The following is a 16,502-nucleotide window of genomic DNA, read 5'->3' on the forward strand; positions in this document are numbered from 1 at the left end:
CCACACAATTTTAATATGCCCACCACGGGGCTCTCTCCCACTTCTGAGTGAGCTGCTTTTCTCCCTCAAGAAATAAATTCCTGACATTTATCAGATGTTCTTTTTCTTCATTTTATCCCATCTTATCCTGAAGTTCTAAGACCAGGCCATCTCACTATTTATTCAAAAGCCCCAGAAATTTTTCGCAAGGAAAAGAGCTGCAGGGAATCTGGGAGGCATATGCAAATAGATTTTTAAGAGGCAAGGGTTACCGTGCTATTCCTTGAGGGCTCCTCAGTATCTGATAAGCTGCCCACCTCTGGCACCCAAACAAAGAAACTCCAATTGGCAGAGGGGGAAGGACTCTGTGTTTCATCCTGAGGATCCCCAAAGGCCAAAGACCTCGCCCAGGTACTTCTGTTTCCCATGGCCAGACACGTCCCATACACTGGAGAGAATGAGCACATCTCTCCCACTTCTCCATGCAGTGCACAGATCCTAAGAGCTTGGAGGCAAGTCCCCTGGTGGCTCAAAGGCCACTTGACTTTCTGTCAACCTCCGGAGGCAAAGGCCGCCCTCACCCACCTGTGCATGTTCCCATTGGTGGTAAAAGACTGGCCACACACAGTGCACTTGTAAGGCCTCTCGCCAGAGTGCACCAGCATGTGGCGGTCCAGGGAGCTGGCCGAACTCAGTGACTTCCCGCAGATGCTGCACGAATGGTCTGCCCCTCCAGTGTCCGTGTTGTGCTGGGGAAAGTAATCATCATATTGGTCACTTGAGAAGGTGGGTCAAAGCTTGGCAATTATGAAATGCAAATTAAGAGCTTTATATAAAAAAAGAAAAAAAAAAAACAGCAAAGCTTCTCTGATATTTTTTTTTGTTGTTTCATTTTAAATATCTTCCCAAATGTCAACATCTGCCAGGAACACAGGCAAATAACTATTCTGTGTGATCTTCTTCCACTTTCGTGTTCCAGTTTTGGAAAACACTTCTGCAAGGCCCAGAGAGGGGTGGGGTCTCTGCAGGCCTTTCTTGGGGACACACATAGATGGACTGACCACATACATTAACATGAGCAGAAGGACTCTCAACTATGAAGCTAACGTGAAGTACGGTCTTTGCATTAAGGCAACATCCATTCTTCAAGTTTGCTGACTCAGTCTTGCTGTCAGGGAAAGAGAACTGAAAACTGCACAGTTTAGAGTTCTAGCCTCTGAAATACATTAAGAAGGAACATTTCTCTCCAAACCCAAGTTACTTAATGGTATTATTCCTCAGTGCCATGTTATGATTTTAATATTGTCAATCCTTCTCACTCATATGCAGAATTTAAGAAAAAAAAAAGAACGAGCAAGGGAAAAAGAGAGAGAGAGAGAGATAGACAAACCAAGAAACAGACTTTTAACTTTAGAGAACTGATGGGTTACCAGAGAGGAGGTGGGTGACAGATGGGGGAAAGAGATGATGGGGCTTACCGAGTGCCTGTGTCATGATGAAAAAATAAATAAAATGAAAAAAAAATTATCCATTCCCACTCCAAAAATATATATATATTTCCAAACAAACAACAACAAAATATACATATACATATACATATATATATATATATATATATATATATACACACACACACATACACACACACACACACACATGTATGTATATATGATTAATCCTTCTTTGTTCTCGATTCATCCATAGTCTGTCATCAATTTGCCACACCAGGCAAGGGAGAAGGATAAAGGTCATAATATAGAAGCCAAAAGAAATGCCAAATGAATAAATTTCCTGCCGCATGATGTAAGTTTATAGCAGTATGAAGGCTTGGGATCTATCTCTACAATCTCACTGTGCTGTGAGGAGGTTTGGTTCAAACTGATGAGTCATACGATGAAAAGTCTTCTGTTCAATGTGGTCATTTTAGCTAGATGTTTGCTAACTTCTGAAAAGGTATTCTGTGTTGACCAGGGATTCTGTCACGGTAACACGGACCTGCAAAAACTTATTTCATAACCACCCCTTGAGATTATTAAAATATTAAATCTGAAATAAGCTCAGCCACAATGCATCTGCTAAGATCAAACTGCCCTCTCTTAATGAAGAAAGATTTCTAATACAAGTATGAAATCGGCAGCAAACCTGACGGATGTGCATAGTTAGCTGATGCTGTGTAGTGCAAATCTTTTCACACAGGGGACAGTTATAGGAAGACTTCTCCTCTTTCGTTTCCTGCAAAGACATAATACAAGGGAAAATCAAGTTCAACTCACACAGTAAGCCAGTGCCTCTTGTTCCTGTCGTAAGCATCTGTGTCTCAAAGAGCCATAACAATAAATCACGGAGAGCATGGTCTCCAGAGCCTGTCCAGGTATGAGCTTGGGTAAGTCACAGTCCTGTCTGCCCTCAGTTTCCTCATGTGTAAAATGGGAAAAAATAACGGCATCTCCCAGACCGTGCTGTGATGAGGATTAAATCAATGAGCACATGTTAAGCACTGGAATAGTGCCTGGTACAGGCTAAGTGCTCCATAAATATCAGTGTTCTTATTAAACACCATTTAATTAATCATCAGTGCCAACAAAAAAAACAAGGATCAAGTCACAGCAGAGGTAGAAACGGAATAGCTCTCTCCCCAAGCCCCACCTACGTGGCTCCAGTCACTACTCCTGAGCACACAGGAGAGGCAGTGAAGTTCTCCTCCCAACATGACAAGGCTTCCGTGCCCAGCTGTGTGCCCCACAGGCATCGACATGCCCCTCTTACTTGCTGCTTGCACCTGCTTGACACCGCTCATCGATAATCAGTAAGAATGCTGTCCTTTTCCAAACTGTGATGGGGGGGCACACCCGGGCTGACGCCTTCCACAGAGGGTGACAAAAGAACCAGATCACTACTTGGCAAGGTGGCTCATTTTATGTTCCCTCTACACACCCAGGACAGGCTGCCTTCAAGCAATAGATTTTTACCTTTCTAAGGAAAAGGACGAGCTCCCTCACTAGCCATGTGGTATGGTTCCTTTCTCCAAATAATTCATGGGGAGCTGCCCTGGACGTGCCCCCTCACCCACATGGTCCCCGGTCTCTGCCCTCATCTCCCAAAACCAACAGGATCAAGGCATGGATATCTCACCTAGGAATCTGAAATGAGGATGCTTAGAGACTGAGATCAGTGGGTTTCCCACTGATCAGCAGAATCACCTGGGCAGATTTCTGAACGACATAGTTCTAGACTAGACTCCTGGCATGCTGATTCAGAATGGGGGGGGGGTGTACCCCAGAAATCTGCTTGTTTCTCAAGTTCCCCAGTCGTTGTTCATATGCACCCAGGTTTGGGGGTGACTAAGTTACTACTACAAGTGATCAGGAACACCTGAATTCAAAGTTCATGTAGTCCTGGGGCGAGCCCAAGCCATGACAATGCAGCTGGGGAGGACGTGGGTGCTCACGGAAGTGGGAGACCAGGTAGCCTGAGATAGGGGACGGCACCATCTGCCAGGCTGGACCCTCAGACTTCTTTCAACAGACCTGTTTTTACTTGTACTCCTCTGAATGAGTTTCTGTTCTTTGCAAATAATGCCCATCCTTGAACACTTACTATGCGCTAAATGCTACATATAGAAATGTCACAACCACGGTTACAGATCCCATTTTCTGGATGAGGAAACTGAGGTACAGAGAGGTAAGTAACCTGTCTCAAATGAGGAAACCATGAAGTAGGAGACCCAGGATTAAAACTCAGGCCGGCTGCTCTCCCAGCCCATGCCCAGTTTAGGGCATGACTATGCTACACAAGTCTGATCAAAAAAAGGATTAACCCCAAGGCACAGAAAGGAAACACCCTTGTGGTTGGCTCATGAGAGACGATGAAAATAAAAATCACTCTGAAGACTCTAAAAACAAATGGCACCATAAACCAGATGGGGTGGAGCGAATGCATGAGGATGTCCAGGATGTATATGCCCACGGTACTTCTGTGTCCTCTTCAAAGACTAACAGGCCTCATTTTTAAGCAATATAAACGCTTTTCTCATCTGTGGCACTGGGTCTGAGAAAAGGTACACTACATATTTTTCACCCTCAAATTTTTTTTAAAAAGCAGGGGAAGGGCAGAAAGAGAGGGAGACAGAGGATCCAAAACAGGCTCTGTGCTGGCAGCAGTCAGATGTGGGGCTCGAACTCATGAACTGTGAGATCATGCCCTGAGCCGGGATCAAGAGTCGGACGCTCAACTGACTGAGCCACCCAGGCGCCCCTCACTCTCAAATTAAAAAAAAAAAACAACAACAACAACAAAAAAACAAAAAACCAGATAGGAAGCCTAAGGAAGCTGATAACCCAGAGACAGTTACAAAAAAACCTGCCAGCCTCACCACCATCCTCCCAGGGGCATGATGTGTATGGAGCAGGGAGGGGTGTCACTCCTTCTCCGCCTATCCGACTCCAGCCACAATGGAGCTGGCCAAGAACCACCAAAGAGAAACATCAAAAACGAAAGCATTCACAACAAAATGAAAGCAATCGCTATAATAATGAGGGCTGTCTCATAGCCGGACCCAAACTTAGTCCCTGGGGTATTTTTGTTATAGAACAATATATATTAATAAAATTTTTTTTAAAGAAAGATTCATCAATAAGATGTCAATAAATGGGGTGCCCGGTGGCTCGGTCAGTTGAACGTCTGACTCTTGATTTTGGCTCAGGTCATGATCCCAGGGTTGTGGGATTGAGCCCTGTGTCGGGCTCTGCACTGAGTGTGGAGCCTGCTTAGAATTCTCTCTCTCCCTCTTTTTCTCCCTCCCTCCTTGTGCCCCTCTCCCCACTCAGGTGCTCTTTCCCTCTCTAAAAAAAGAAAAAGTCAGTAAATGTCAAAAAGCCAGGCGTCCGTGTGGGTAGCCTCCTGAGGCAGCACGTTTCTTGAAAAAACCATCCTGCGCACACCTGGAGGTAGATACTGGACACACTGAGTAGGTCCTTGGAGCCTCCGGCACCAAACCTTCTGTGAGTCTGGCAGCTGCACTCCGCAGACCCTCACACAGGTCTACAGAATCCACAGTGGTCGGGGAGAAGGAAACCTCTGGACTCAGATTTAATTTTCACAAACAAACCCAACAGCAAAGAGAACAGCCCTGCTGTGAATCCAGTTACTGCGGCTGTGCTGGTGGAAGAAGCAGACTTCCTGAGCTGACAGATAAAATTAGCAGCTAATGTGATAACTAACCATTCCATAATGAAACAATCTGGCACCCGTGTCGGCGTCCGGCTGTGGCTAATCTGTCCTGGAACTCGGTGCTAGTGCTGATGGGCCTTCTCCCCAGGCTCCCGCTCTCGGCCTTCCCTACCCGCTCACAGGTAAGGGTGATGCCCACTCTCTCCCCAACTGCGCTCTGCTGTTTTTAATGCGCTGTCTTTCCACGTTACCTCTGGGCCAGAGGTTACCTCCCCTGCGAACACTGAGCCTATGCCCTGAGGAACCCTGGAGGACACAGAAGGTAGATGGAAATGGCTCAGGTACACCTGTCCCATTTGCTTGCCCACACCTGCAGAGTCACCTCCATTTACCATGCAGGGATGGAGGTGCTGTGGGTCACACTCTAGGGTTCTACCTCCTGTCTCTGAACCACTGGGCAGGGACCAGAGCCTGGACCACGGTCAACTCTACCTGTGTCGGGGAAATGCCGGGCTCGTCCCTACCCATGCCACTTTCTACCGACAGAACATAGAAGGATGAGGAGACGGTGACCGTACGTATCTCGTTCATCCCGAAATGCCTGCCACCTGGTGCAGTACCTGGCTGGAAGTATATATTGTGAAATGGGTGGATGGATGGATGGAGAGATGGACGGATAGATGGATGGATGGACAGTCACGTGAGAGTGGAAATAAACCTTTTCTTCCCAGAGCTAGCGCTCCGTCTCGACTCAGGCCACAGTCATACAGGCTGAGTATTTTCTCAGGTACCCATGGGAAGAGAGGCAGGCAGAGACAAGGGAAAAAAGAGAGAAAAAGGTATCAATGCTCCAACCCTCCAAACATCACTGAACCCTGCTAAGTCTTCAGCTGTGAGGAAGATGGGAATGAACGGACCCTTCTCCTATGCTGCTGGAGTGGGTTTTAGGCTGGAACGACTTTTCCTGGAGGACAAGTGGTAGCCAAAGCCTTAATTAACATACTTCTAAGAATTTATAGAAAACCATCATGGATAGTGCTCAGACAATTCTGTATAAGGACAGTCACTTGAGGATTATTAATAAAAAAGGAAATGAATTCACAAAAGCCCAACAGGTTTACTTTCCAGTCCATCCCTGGCATTGAGAGGAACTGAGAAGACTGCCTTTCCCCCCTGAGGATTTGGTGTAAACCCATTAAGTAAGTTAAAACAAAAATTAAATGTGGAGTCATCAGTTCAGATTACACGGATTCAGAGAAGAAATGAGCACCACACACCCCCTGCCTCGCTCCCTGAGTTTCCTTGAACACACTGCTACCAGAAGAGTGACAACTTTTTCTCAAGTGCCCCATTTGTACGTTAATTAGAAGATCTGTTTTATTTCCCAGTGGAGGAGCCTTAGACCTTTGTAACATCATTAATTAACCCTTCCAATCCTGGCCCGCCCCCTTATTCTTCCCCACTCTTCCTGATTTGATGCCCACTAAAAACTCAAGAGGACTAAATCACCCCATGAGTGGCATTCTCTGAAGCCAAATTCTGTGCTTTGTCAAAGGTGGAAAGCTGAATGGGAGATCCAGCAAAACCAACACTTATTTGCTACCTGATCTGAAGACACTTAAAAAAAGAAATCAAGGTGGTGGCTTTAAAATCCCAATTAACCAGCTGTGTGAGTAAGGAAATGAACTACATCACAGTAGAGGAATAAGTCCAATTCTTTGCCTTGGCCATCACGTGAAGACAGCTTGCATTCAAATCAAATTAAAGGGCAGGGAATAAGGATTCCACCAATACTGACACCACCGCAGAGAAAATTTCTTCCATGAAAGAAATTGACATAAGCCCGGAAAAGTTCACTCTTGAAGCCTCTCGGCATGTCCCTTTAGTTCTGAGCTTGTCCGAGGTTTTGGCTTAGGAAGCTGGGGCTTAAGGGAACAAACTTCACCCAACGTTCTCATAGACTGAAGCCACCAGATGTCACCAGCTAGCGCACAGGAGCTTACCTGGTTCCTTCTGCCAATCCGATTTGGTCCTGGAGGCTTCGTGGGGGACTTGGTGCTCTGGGGGCTCCCGCCATTCTCGGCGACCTTCCCTACACTCATTACTGCTGACATCATGGTGTTGACGGAAGACAAGTCTGAACCTTCCAAGCCAATGGGCGAACTTGACGTCATTGGGTCAAGGGTTTAAGCTTCTAAGAAGCTTCTGCCATAGAACTGAAAATCGGAAATCGCTGCTGTGATCAATTGGTTTAGCCCCTGTCAGAGCCCGGTGGCACTGGCCATGGCTACCATAACCGTAAGTCAGGCCAAAACACCGAAGGCCCTCCCGCTTCTTCAGTTCAAGCTGACACTCGTGCCCATAATGACTTGAAGCTTTCATCTAAATGAAGCACTGTCATAACAAAGACTAACTGATAACCTCGCTTCCTTTCTGTGCATCTGTACTGACACAACCCCCCAAACTAGCAGAGGCAGGTCTCCTGGCCTTTCCTAATCTTTCATTAGACAGAGCAGGGAAAGGCTCTGGAGTCTTTCTGTCAGCCCAGGGAGCTGACATTTGCCCGGCACCCTCCTAAAAACCAAGCTCATTTACTACTACAGGAATGTTCTAGACTTAACAACTTATGATGAGAACCTTTAGGTCTCATGTAACTCCACTGCTGTAATTCAGTGCTCTTAATGGGGAGCCCAAATTGTACACGACAACTGAGAAGGCAATCCTCTCAGAATTATAACCAAACTTCAAATCAACATAAAAAGGACGTTTCTTAAAATATATGAGTAGGTAATGTACCTATACCCCAGAAGATGGATGGAAGGAAAACCCAGCCCCCACTGCCAATTACCTCCATTTTCTGCCCCAACTGATATACTATGAGGTTTTCTCTCGCTATAGCTATCATCCACGTGGAGTAGGAAATGAGTCTGTGTTCACTTCTTTTTTTTCTTCTCTTGTATCACTTGTTGACACTGGAAGGGAAGCAAAGGCAAAAAAAAAAAAAAAAATCAGTGAATGCCTTTTCACTTAGGGAAGAAAAAACTGATGCCATTTACTTGTAATCTCAGGCCACTATATTCATGAGAATACAGGGAGAACAAAAGGGAGGCGATTTTAAAAGTCATGTCTTTCTTCCAAAACCACATTCTGTGGTTGTTTTTCAACCTTAACTGATGTTCCCTACAGTGCTGTCACCGTCACTCCCAACAGCCAAAACGATTTTGTGGTATTTTACTTTCTGGAGCTCTTAACTATATACACACTGAATTTCCCTCCATACTCTACACCAGTCCCCCACGAGCATTCAGACTCCTACTTGACCCCCCTCCCACCTCTACCTAAAAGTGACTGAAGATAAGGCAGGAAAGCAATTCACGAAAGGCTCGTAGTTTAGTACTAGACTATGTAGTATTAGGTCAGGCCTCAAAGAAAGCTGGTAACAGGAACGGCATGACCAACCGGAACACCCGCCACACCTCGTGGCCATTGCAAAATTGACTTCTGCAGCCTTTTCTAGTTACCTTCCTTTGAGAAGTGCCATCCAGTTACATGCCTTACCATGGCTGTGATATGGCCTCAGATTAAGTCTGCAGGTAAGTTACTTCCCTCATTTTATCTAGAGCCAAAGCCCTGCCAGTAAGCCTCCGATCCTATACTGACCTATATTAACTGTGCCTTGATAAATTCCACATGTCCTCTACTGGACTTGTAGTCAAAGATCAAGCTCATCATCTTGGCAGCCAAGTGAATGCTCAGGAACACCACCAGAAAGAACATGATTTCTTGTGGTTTCCTCCTCCAACTTGAGGGGACATGACCTAGGATATGACAAACGGTAACACCCAGAGCTACCAATGCAGCCAGCAGCAAGCAGAGCAGGAAGGGCCTGGGGACATAACTTTATTAAGCCACGTTTGTTGTCAGCTCAGAAGTCTCAAGCTAAAACCTTAGCAAAAGAGCCAAAGAGAATCTCAGGGACGGTACTTTTCCAGCCAAAAGACAAAACGTGCCTTCCTTGTGGGCAGCCATTTTGAAGATATGGACTTAACGGATTTCCAAATGGGGATGGAAAGGACTAACTGCAGAAACATGCACCTCGAGACAACACACCTCGTCTTACCCCGCACATCTTTCCTATAAAGAGAGAAGAGCTATGTCCAAAATTAAAGCAAAGGCCAAACTGCAGTCCTTCTGTGGTTTCGCCATCAGAAGACCATTCAAAATTGTGCTTCAAACTTCCTATTTTAACGGTCTTTGAAAATTTATTTGGGAGATTTCTCTCTCTTGGGAAAACCACGAGACACAAACATACACATGTAAGTGGGCATACATACACAGGCACACCTGCATCTCTAAAAGCACCATTGGTTCCTAGAGGTGTTGCAATCAATCAGCAGACAATCATCTGTTTGATTCAAATATGTGGATACCTTTGATACTAAAACCCCTCCCCCATAGTTGTAATATATAGTAAATTATAAAATAACTGGCCAGAAACTGTTTTTTGTAATTATGTTATGTCAGTAAAAAGCAAGTTAACCTTTCTGATTCATAGGAGGAGTTTAGAAGGTAATCTTGCTTGTGTCCTGATACTAGGAAAAAAGGAAAATGTGGTAGAATTTATGGAAATCTGGGAACAGGTTAGAGTAAACACCTCTAGGACTAAACGTAGAATTTTATAAGTTGTAAAAATTACATTCGATTCACTGAGAAAATGGAGAGGAGAGAAACGGACAACATGAGAAGTAACAAAAATACATTCATGTTACAGAGCCAGATTACTAGGGATAATTTTTGTTACAGTCATTATAACATCCAATATACATTCTTACAAACTCCCTAAGTGTCTTAAATACACAATACCTAGCCATTGTCACTACACTAACCAACATAAGGGCTGAATGTTGCAAAGGCTTAATTCCAACTGGAAAAGAAAAAAGCCACACAAACTTGTTATTTCCCATTTTGACTGGGCAGGAAGACATTTGCTACATTTATTTCCTTTTCTGGGATAAAGTGTAAAGCGTTGACACTACTCAGTGATGACACCAAGATCACCTGTGTTTACTTCCTTTACCTAGTTTAAATGTAAGTAGCAATATGTATATATTTTTCAATAAATTTTTTAAAGTTTATTTATTTATTTTGAGAAAGAGAGAGAGAGAGAGAGAGAGAGAGAGAGAGAGACAGAGACAGTGCGAGCAGGGGAGGGGCAGAGAGAGAGAAAAAAAGAAAGAATCCCAAGCGGACTCCTCACCCTCAGTGCAGAGCCCGACATGGGACTCAAACCCATGAACTGTGAGATCATGACCTGAGCCAAAAATCAAAGAGTCGGACACTTAACCAACTGAGCCAGCCAGGTGCCCCAGCAATGTTATTTTTTTAATAGAGACTCTTCTCGTCTCAATCTGGAAAGTGCAATTAGTAAAATGAACCCCCCAGCTACACTGTTTGAAAAGAAGAGCACCGTCATTGGACTCATCCCTCAATTGCTGTTTCAGAAGCAACACAAACCAGCCTTACACACCCAGCACAGGTTTTTACTCCAGTGTGCTCCTGCATCTTATACTTGAGTTCTCCCTTTGAAAGGATGCAGCAGGGAAGAAGGGAGAGGTCCTGGCATAAAATAAGGTAGCTCACTGTTCCAGGTTATGGGGGAAAAAAAAAATCCACCTTAGCATTAAGGCACATCTATGCGCTAATTTACCCAGAGGCCAGTCGGCCAGGATTATTAGTGAGTTCTACCTACCTATACCTGACGTTGGGCTATACTGGGGTAATAACCCAAACTAACAAACCTAAACCTTCTGAGATTTGATCTCAGCGATGAAAGAGAAGTTGAACAGCTTGAAGTCCATTTACAAAGCACATTTTTTTCTTTACAGATATTAATAGTCTCAATATTTTCATTCTTTCCTTTGCTCCCTGACGCCACCCTCCACATCAGCCCTAACACTGCAAATAACCACCACCAATAAAATCTTAACAATAAACAAATTAAAAATCACTAACCCCATTCTAAGGCAATGTCTTCCAACTGGAACCAGAGAGAGCTGGGAACCCAGATGGAGTTCCCAAATCACAGATAAGAAAAGAAGTCATCATCTTCATGCACATGGCCAAGTGGACTGGCCTGGCATTCCAGTTTTTAACACAAACTGCCTGAATTTGGGCGACAGGGGGCGGCGGGGAGGGAGAAGCAGGGCTCTGCTGTCTGAAGCACTCCTTCCTGTGAGACCAATACCCAGTACCCTCTGAGATTTCTCATCCCACACTTCAGGCCCACTGGATCAGAAGAGCTCGCAACTCAGAGTTACAATTTCATTGTGGTTTTGCGTCAAAGCCTCAGGAGGACCTTGGGAAGAAAAAGGGCAACCCATAGGGAATGTGGGGGGGGAGGGGAGGGAAAGGAAGACTCAACACTGGAAATTACTGGGCCTCAAGTGGAGTCCATAAAGTGTAACTGACCTGTTTTCTTCGTCTTATCAAGCTGGCCCTCCTTACCGAGGAGCAGACGCTGGCCCAGGCGTGGGCAGGGTCACACCTCAAAGCCACCACTTCTGCAGTACAGAGTCGGAGCAGCCTGCAAAAATGAGAAAAGGTGGCATGAAGAGGGAGTCAAGACCAGGCAGAAACGATCCTGTGTCCGGATCTCTTTTCCCGGGGATCCGGGAGAGCACAAGTTAAGGGCAACAGAACATTTCCCATCCCCGCCTGCACGCAGAAGCAAGCTTCCTTCCGGCTCCGAGGCTGATTCCGCCCAGAGCTACCCGCTAGCATCCACCGGAGTCGAGAGTGCCTTGGACAGGCAAGAACCCCCTAGCACGCCCCAGCAGGTCAGGAGCCATATCACATGAGGGCAGCTGGGACCACTGGCCCAGGCAGAGCTCTGGGCATCTAGGAGCATATTAAGAGCAGATGCTGATGCTGCCAGCTTCAAGGGCAGAGGAGAACAAGACAGCACTAAGTGCTATCAGCAGCAGAGTGGAAAGAAGACAGCTGAAGAGAGTAAACACCATGGAACCAAACAGTCTCTTAATGTAAAGGACAGATTAGAGCATCTTCTCCTGAGTGATGGGGGAAGTGTCCATGACGGTTCAGATAGGACCAAACACGTATCTTCTCCTTTCGGTAGGGGGTATACAGAAAGCTTTTCAAATGACACAGGCTCCTCGGGGAGTCTGAGCGAGTCTGCTCTGGGGTGCAGGGGCCTCAAGTCCCTTCCCTGGGAGCAAGTTGGCCCTCTACAAAGTCAGCGAGCAAAGGAATGCAGGATTTCCAGAGCTGCAGCCTTCAGCCACATTCTCTTGGTTTCTGGAAATGGCTTCCCGCAGCTAAACGGAGAAGATCGAGAAAGACATAAATCAAGCCCTGCCGAGAAACCCTGGCGTGGCCCACCTTTTCATTCGTATCCCCCTTTTCGGAGTGTCTGGAGAAAGGTGCTCAATCCTGTCACACACCTAGTTATCACCTTGAATGTTCCTCACTTTGTAGTTCCTGAGCACCTAGGGCAGGCAAGCCCCCTGCAGGACTGGTCAGCTGGGGCGAGAAAGGGCCACCGACCCATGACAAGAAGCTCCTGAGGCCACAAACACTCTCCCTCCACCTCACTGCTTCGATTCTCCATCTTTTCTCTTTGCCCCCTTCTCTTTTGAAAAGTTCTTTGGATTCTGAAGAAAGTATCAAGAAATAAGGAGTAACTGTAGGGACAGCCCCTGAATGGGACAGAGGCCCTGTAAGTCTTGAGGAATCCTTCTTACTACCCCAATAATTCTCAATGGTTTTGGGGGATGAGAACCTCCTGAAGGGTGTGATAAAAGTTATGGACCTTCCCACAGGAAAGTGCACGTACTCTACAGTCGACATTTCCCTTCCGCATCAAGAGTTCAGGGGCCCCAGACACTCATCTGAGGATAAGCAGGATAAGAATCCTGGTTTTAGTTGACATCTAACCCACCTTCCTTTAAACTCTGAATCAAGTCAAGTTTATTAAAATGCCCATGAGGTTTTAGAAATGCACAAACAAAACATCTTTTCAGATCATCCCCACCCAAACTTAAAGATGCCTAGGGGCGAAATTAAACACTGTGGAAGAAAAAAAAAAAAAAAAACACGCAAAAAAAAAAAAAACAAAAAACCAACAAAAAAAAAAAAAAAACCAAGCCAAATTTCCCTGTTATTATTCATTTCTTCATTCGTGGCAACTTTTATTAGGAAGAAAGTCTGAAGAGGAATACCTCCATGGTTTTTTGTTTTTTTGTTTTGTTTTTGAAACTACCACGATCTCCAAATAAGTGAATTACAGTTCCATATATAATTGTTAAAAACACACATCAGAGAGATGAGTCTCTGCAATTTAAACTTTCAGAATATAATAACTAAGACTCTCATTAAAATTTGAACTCCCTCCCTCCCTCATTTAAAAAAGATACTGTTGGGGCGCCTGGGTGGCGCAGTCGGTTAAGCGTCCGACTTCAGCCAGGTCACGATCTCGCGGTCCGTGAGTTCGAGCCCCGCGTCAGGCTCTGGGCTGATGGCTCGGAGCCTGGAGCCTGTTTCCGATTCTGTGTCTCCCTCTCTCTCTGCCCCTCCCCCGTTCATGCTCTGTCTCTCTCTGTCCCAAAAATAAATTAAAAAAAAAAAAATGTTAAAAAAAAATAAAAATAAAAAAGATACTGTTAAAAAGTCCACTGAGTAATCTCAATACACACGGGGAACCAAGGTGGGAGAGGGCCAACCCCAACACACTTGACCCTGAAACTTTCATCCTCTGATCTTGGATGTAAAGGATTTGAATATTTAGAATGTCTTGCAATTCTAGCTGAGTAACAAGAGTCACTACCCTGTTTGTCTGGGGTTCCACCAGGCCTGAGGGATTCACAGAACTCAGCGAGTGGAAAAGTACGGGACAGTTCTTGGAAGAACATTCAAGATACCCCTTACCTCTATCACCATCGCCTCAGGGAAAGCGGGGAAAAAAAAAAAAAGAAGAAGAAGGAAAAAGGGAAAAAAAGACCTAGTGAGGAGAGGTTCTGTTCTAGAAGGTGATTCCCGCAGGGGTAAGTGACTGCAGCACAGGCTGGGAATTTAGAGGGGTGGTCTCGGGGCCTCCCAAGGGAGGATGCTGAATTTCTGGATTTGCATTCCCACACGGGCTCTGCCTAGATCCAATGGAAGCAAGATGTCTTGGAGTGGGCAGAGGTCCATCTGTGATGATGAGGGGGCAGGGAAGGCCAGCCCCCAAGCCCCAGCCCCTGAGCAGATAAGGGACAATGCTATGTAAAGCCAGAAAGAAAAGATTAAGGAGTCTGTCTCCAGGTCCAACAGCGATAGCAAGCAGGAGATGAAAGATAAAAGGGAAGATGGTCTAGAAACAAAGCTTCTCAGCTTCTGAAAACCCAGAGGATTCTTCAGTGAAATCTACAATCTGTCCTAAGGCCCGCAGGACAGATGGGGTAAGTTAGATGCCTAGGATGACAGCAGAGGCCCACGGACAGCGCTGAGCCTACAGAGGACCACAATACTTGAGATGGTTGATCTGTGGACTGGAACAGCCTAGTGGACGGTCTAGCTGGCCGGGTGGGGCCAACCCAGGAGAGTCTCAAAGAGTCTGAGTGAAAAGGAGTTCAGATACTAAAATGCTCTGGCTTCTAAGGGAGCTCTATAAGCAGCGAGGACGTCTCTCTTAGGATGGGCTCCATCAGGAAGGAAACATTCTTTCCTCCATCTGAGCTAGGCTGGAGACAAAACCAGACCAGGCTGGATGTCGCACCACAGCAATGCCCGTTCTCCTTGGCCTGCAAGCCTAGGGACAAGACGGTCTCCTCTAACCAGGACAGCCTCGCGTGTGCTCTGAAAGCTCACAGCTGTGATGACGGCTCTGAGTTCCAGGAAGTTGATGTGTTTCTTGGCGTAGGGCTCAGTCTGTGCCTTGGAGAGGGCGGCAACCCAGGCAGGCCACCCTGCCCCCTCGCTGGCATGGGCTTTGGTCAAACGAAGCCTTGGAGTGTGGCACAGAGCACTCCAGCAGACTGGGCACAACTGGGCACCGTGGGCTGCACCTGCCAGTTCTGGATCTTCACCCCACTGCGTGAGGAGACGAGGTGGGCGGTGGAGAATGCACCGCTTGGCAAAGCCCAAGTTTAGGAGAGGAAAGTCAGGAGGAGGGGGCAGGGCAGTACCCCAGGTCCCAGGACCATATATGTGGGAAGTGGTCAGACTTTCTGACCTGCCACTCAAAGCTCTCCAGGCTCTGGCCTTAGTTTACCTTCTAGCCTTCCTGCCCAGTCTCCATGATTACCTCTCCATTCAGTTTCTTCCTCCAGAACGTATGTCTCCTCGAATCCAATCCTGCAGGGGCCACCTTCCACACGAAGCTTCCCTCATTCCCTCTGGGGGAACCCCCGATGGTTTTTATTATAAAACTCTGCAATATTAATACTAATACTACTAATGATGATGACACCAGCTAATGAGTTTTGAACACTACTTGCCACACACTAAGTGCAGTATCTCATTTAATCCTCCCAGCAACACAGAGGAGTACTGGTTCCACTGTACAGATGAGCACACTAAGGTGTAGGGGGTTAAGCAACTGCCCCTAAGATCATGCTGGTAGAGCAAGGCAAATCTAGTTTCTAAACTCCACTAAGCTTCTTTTAGACAAAATTTGCAATTCCTGGCACAGGGCTTGAGAGAATAGATACACATTCTCTGACTTGTCCCAATCATATTCTGAGGCATTTCTGCCCTTCCAGATGGCTCAGCACCTGGCCTCCCACTTTTGCCTATTTCTAGGGAGGGCAAGGAGCTCTCACCTTACACCTTCACCTCTGCCTTCCACTCTCTGAGGACACACGACTGGACTTCCACCTCTGATTGAAAAGTTCACCACATGGGGTAAGGGTCTGCAAGCACTCACCACTGCCCTTGCTGTGCAAAGGGATGGGGGTGGGGGGACCTCCACATTCTACACCCTTGTGTTCTAGAAGGAGAAGGAAACTGGAAGGAAGCCACCAGCCTCTGCCTGAAATCCCAAATAGCCCAGTCTGTCCAATGGCTGGATCCAACTGATCCAGCGATGTGAGCTCAGAGGCAATCTGTATCCTCTGGGTCACTCCTGCTTCCGTGCAAATGGAATGCAGGCCTGGAGCGAGAGGAATTCTGACGGGGAAGTCTACACTTTCAGGTCCTGGGGTTCCAACAAGGTGTCTGTGGCGGGGAAGTAGCAGGGCAGGGAGGGGGCCAGAGAAGAGGAACACAGACGGTTGGGAGAGGGAGCGGACAGAACCGCACAGATCAAAAATGAAGTGAATACCACGTGAAGGAAATCTCGGCCTCATCCAGTCAGTGAG

The 16,502-nt window shown here is 46.4% G+C and overlaps 1 protein-coding gene across 7 annotated transcripts in view; it reads right to left on the reverse strand.

Moving 5' to 3' along the window:
• The window catches only part of RREB1 (ras responsive element binding protein 1), a 133,688-nt gene that overhangs the window by 60,102 nt on the left and 57,084 nt on the right, over positions 1-16,502 (reverse strand). For 6 of the 7 annotated variants that reach the window (XM_042985784.1, XM_042985777.1, XM_042985778.1 and 3 more), the window contains exons 2-6: positions 11,617-11,731; positions 7,997-8,120; positions 7,152-7,364; positions 2,122-2,211; positions 565-728 (exon numbers count right to left, since the gene is read on the reverse strand). In XM_042985784.1, coding sequence (XP_042841718.1) covers positions 565-728; positions 2,122-2,211; positions 7,152-7,322 — 425 coding nt within the window. In that variant the 5' untranslated portion in view covers positions 7,323-7,364; positions 7,997-8,120; positions 11,617-11,731. The remainder of the gene's footprint in view (positions 1-564; positions 729-2,121; positions 2,212-7,151; positions 7,365-7,996; positions 8,121-11,616; positions 11,732-16,502) is intronic. The other variant, XM_042985782.1, reaches the window with a different exon arrangement.

The sequence above is a fragment of the Panthera tigris genome, chromosome B2 (genome assembly GCF_018350195.1).
Source record: "Panthera tigris isolate Pti1 chromosome B2, P.tigris_Pti1_mat1.1, whole genome shotgun sequence".
Classification (NCBI taxonomy): Eukaryota; Metazoa; Chordata; class Mammalia; order Carnivora; family Felidae; genus Panthera; species Panthera tigris.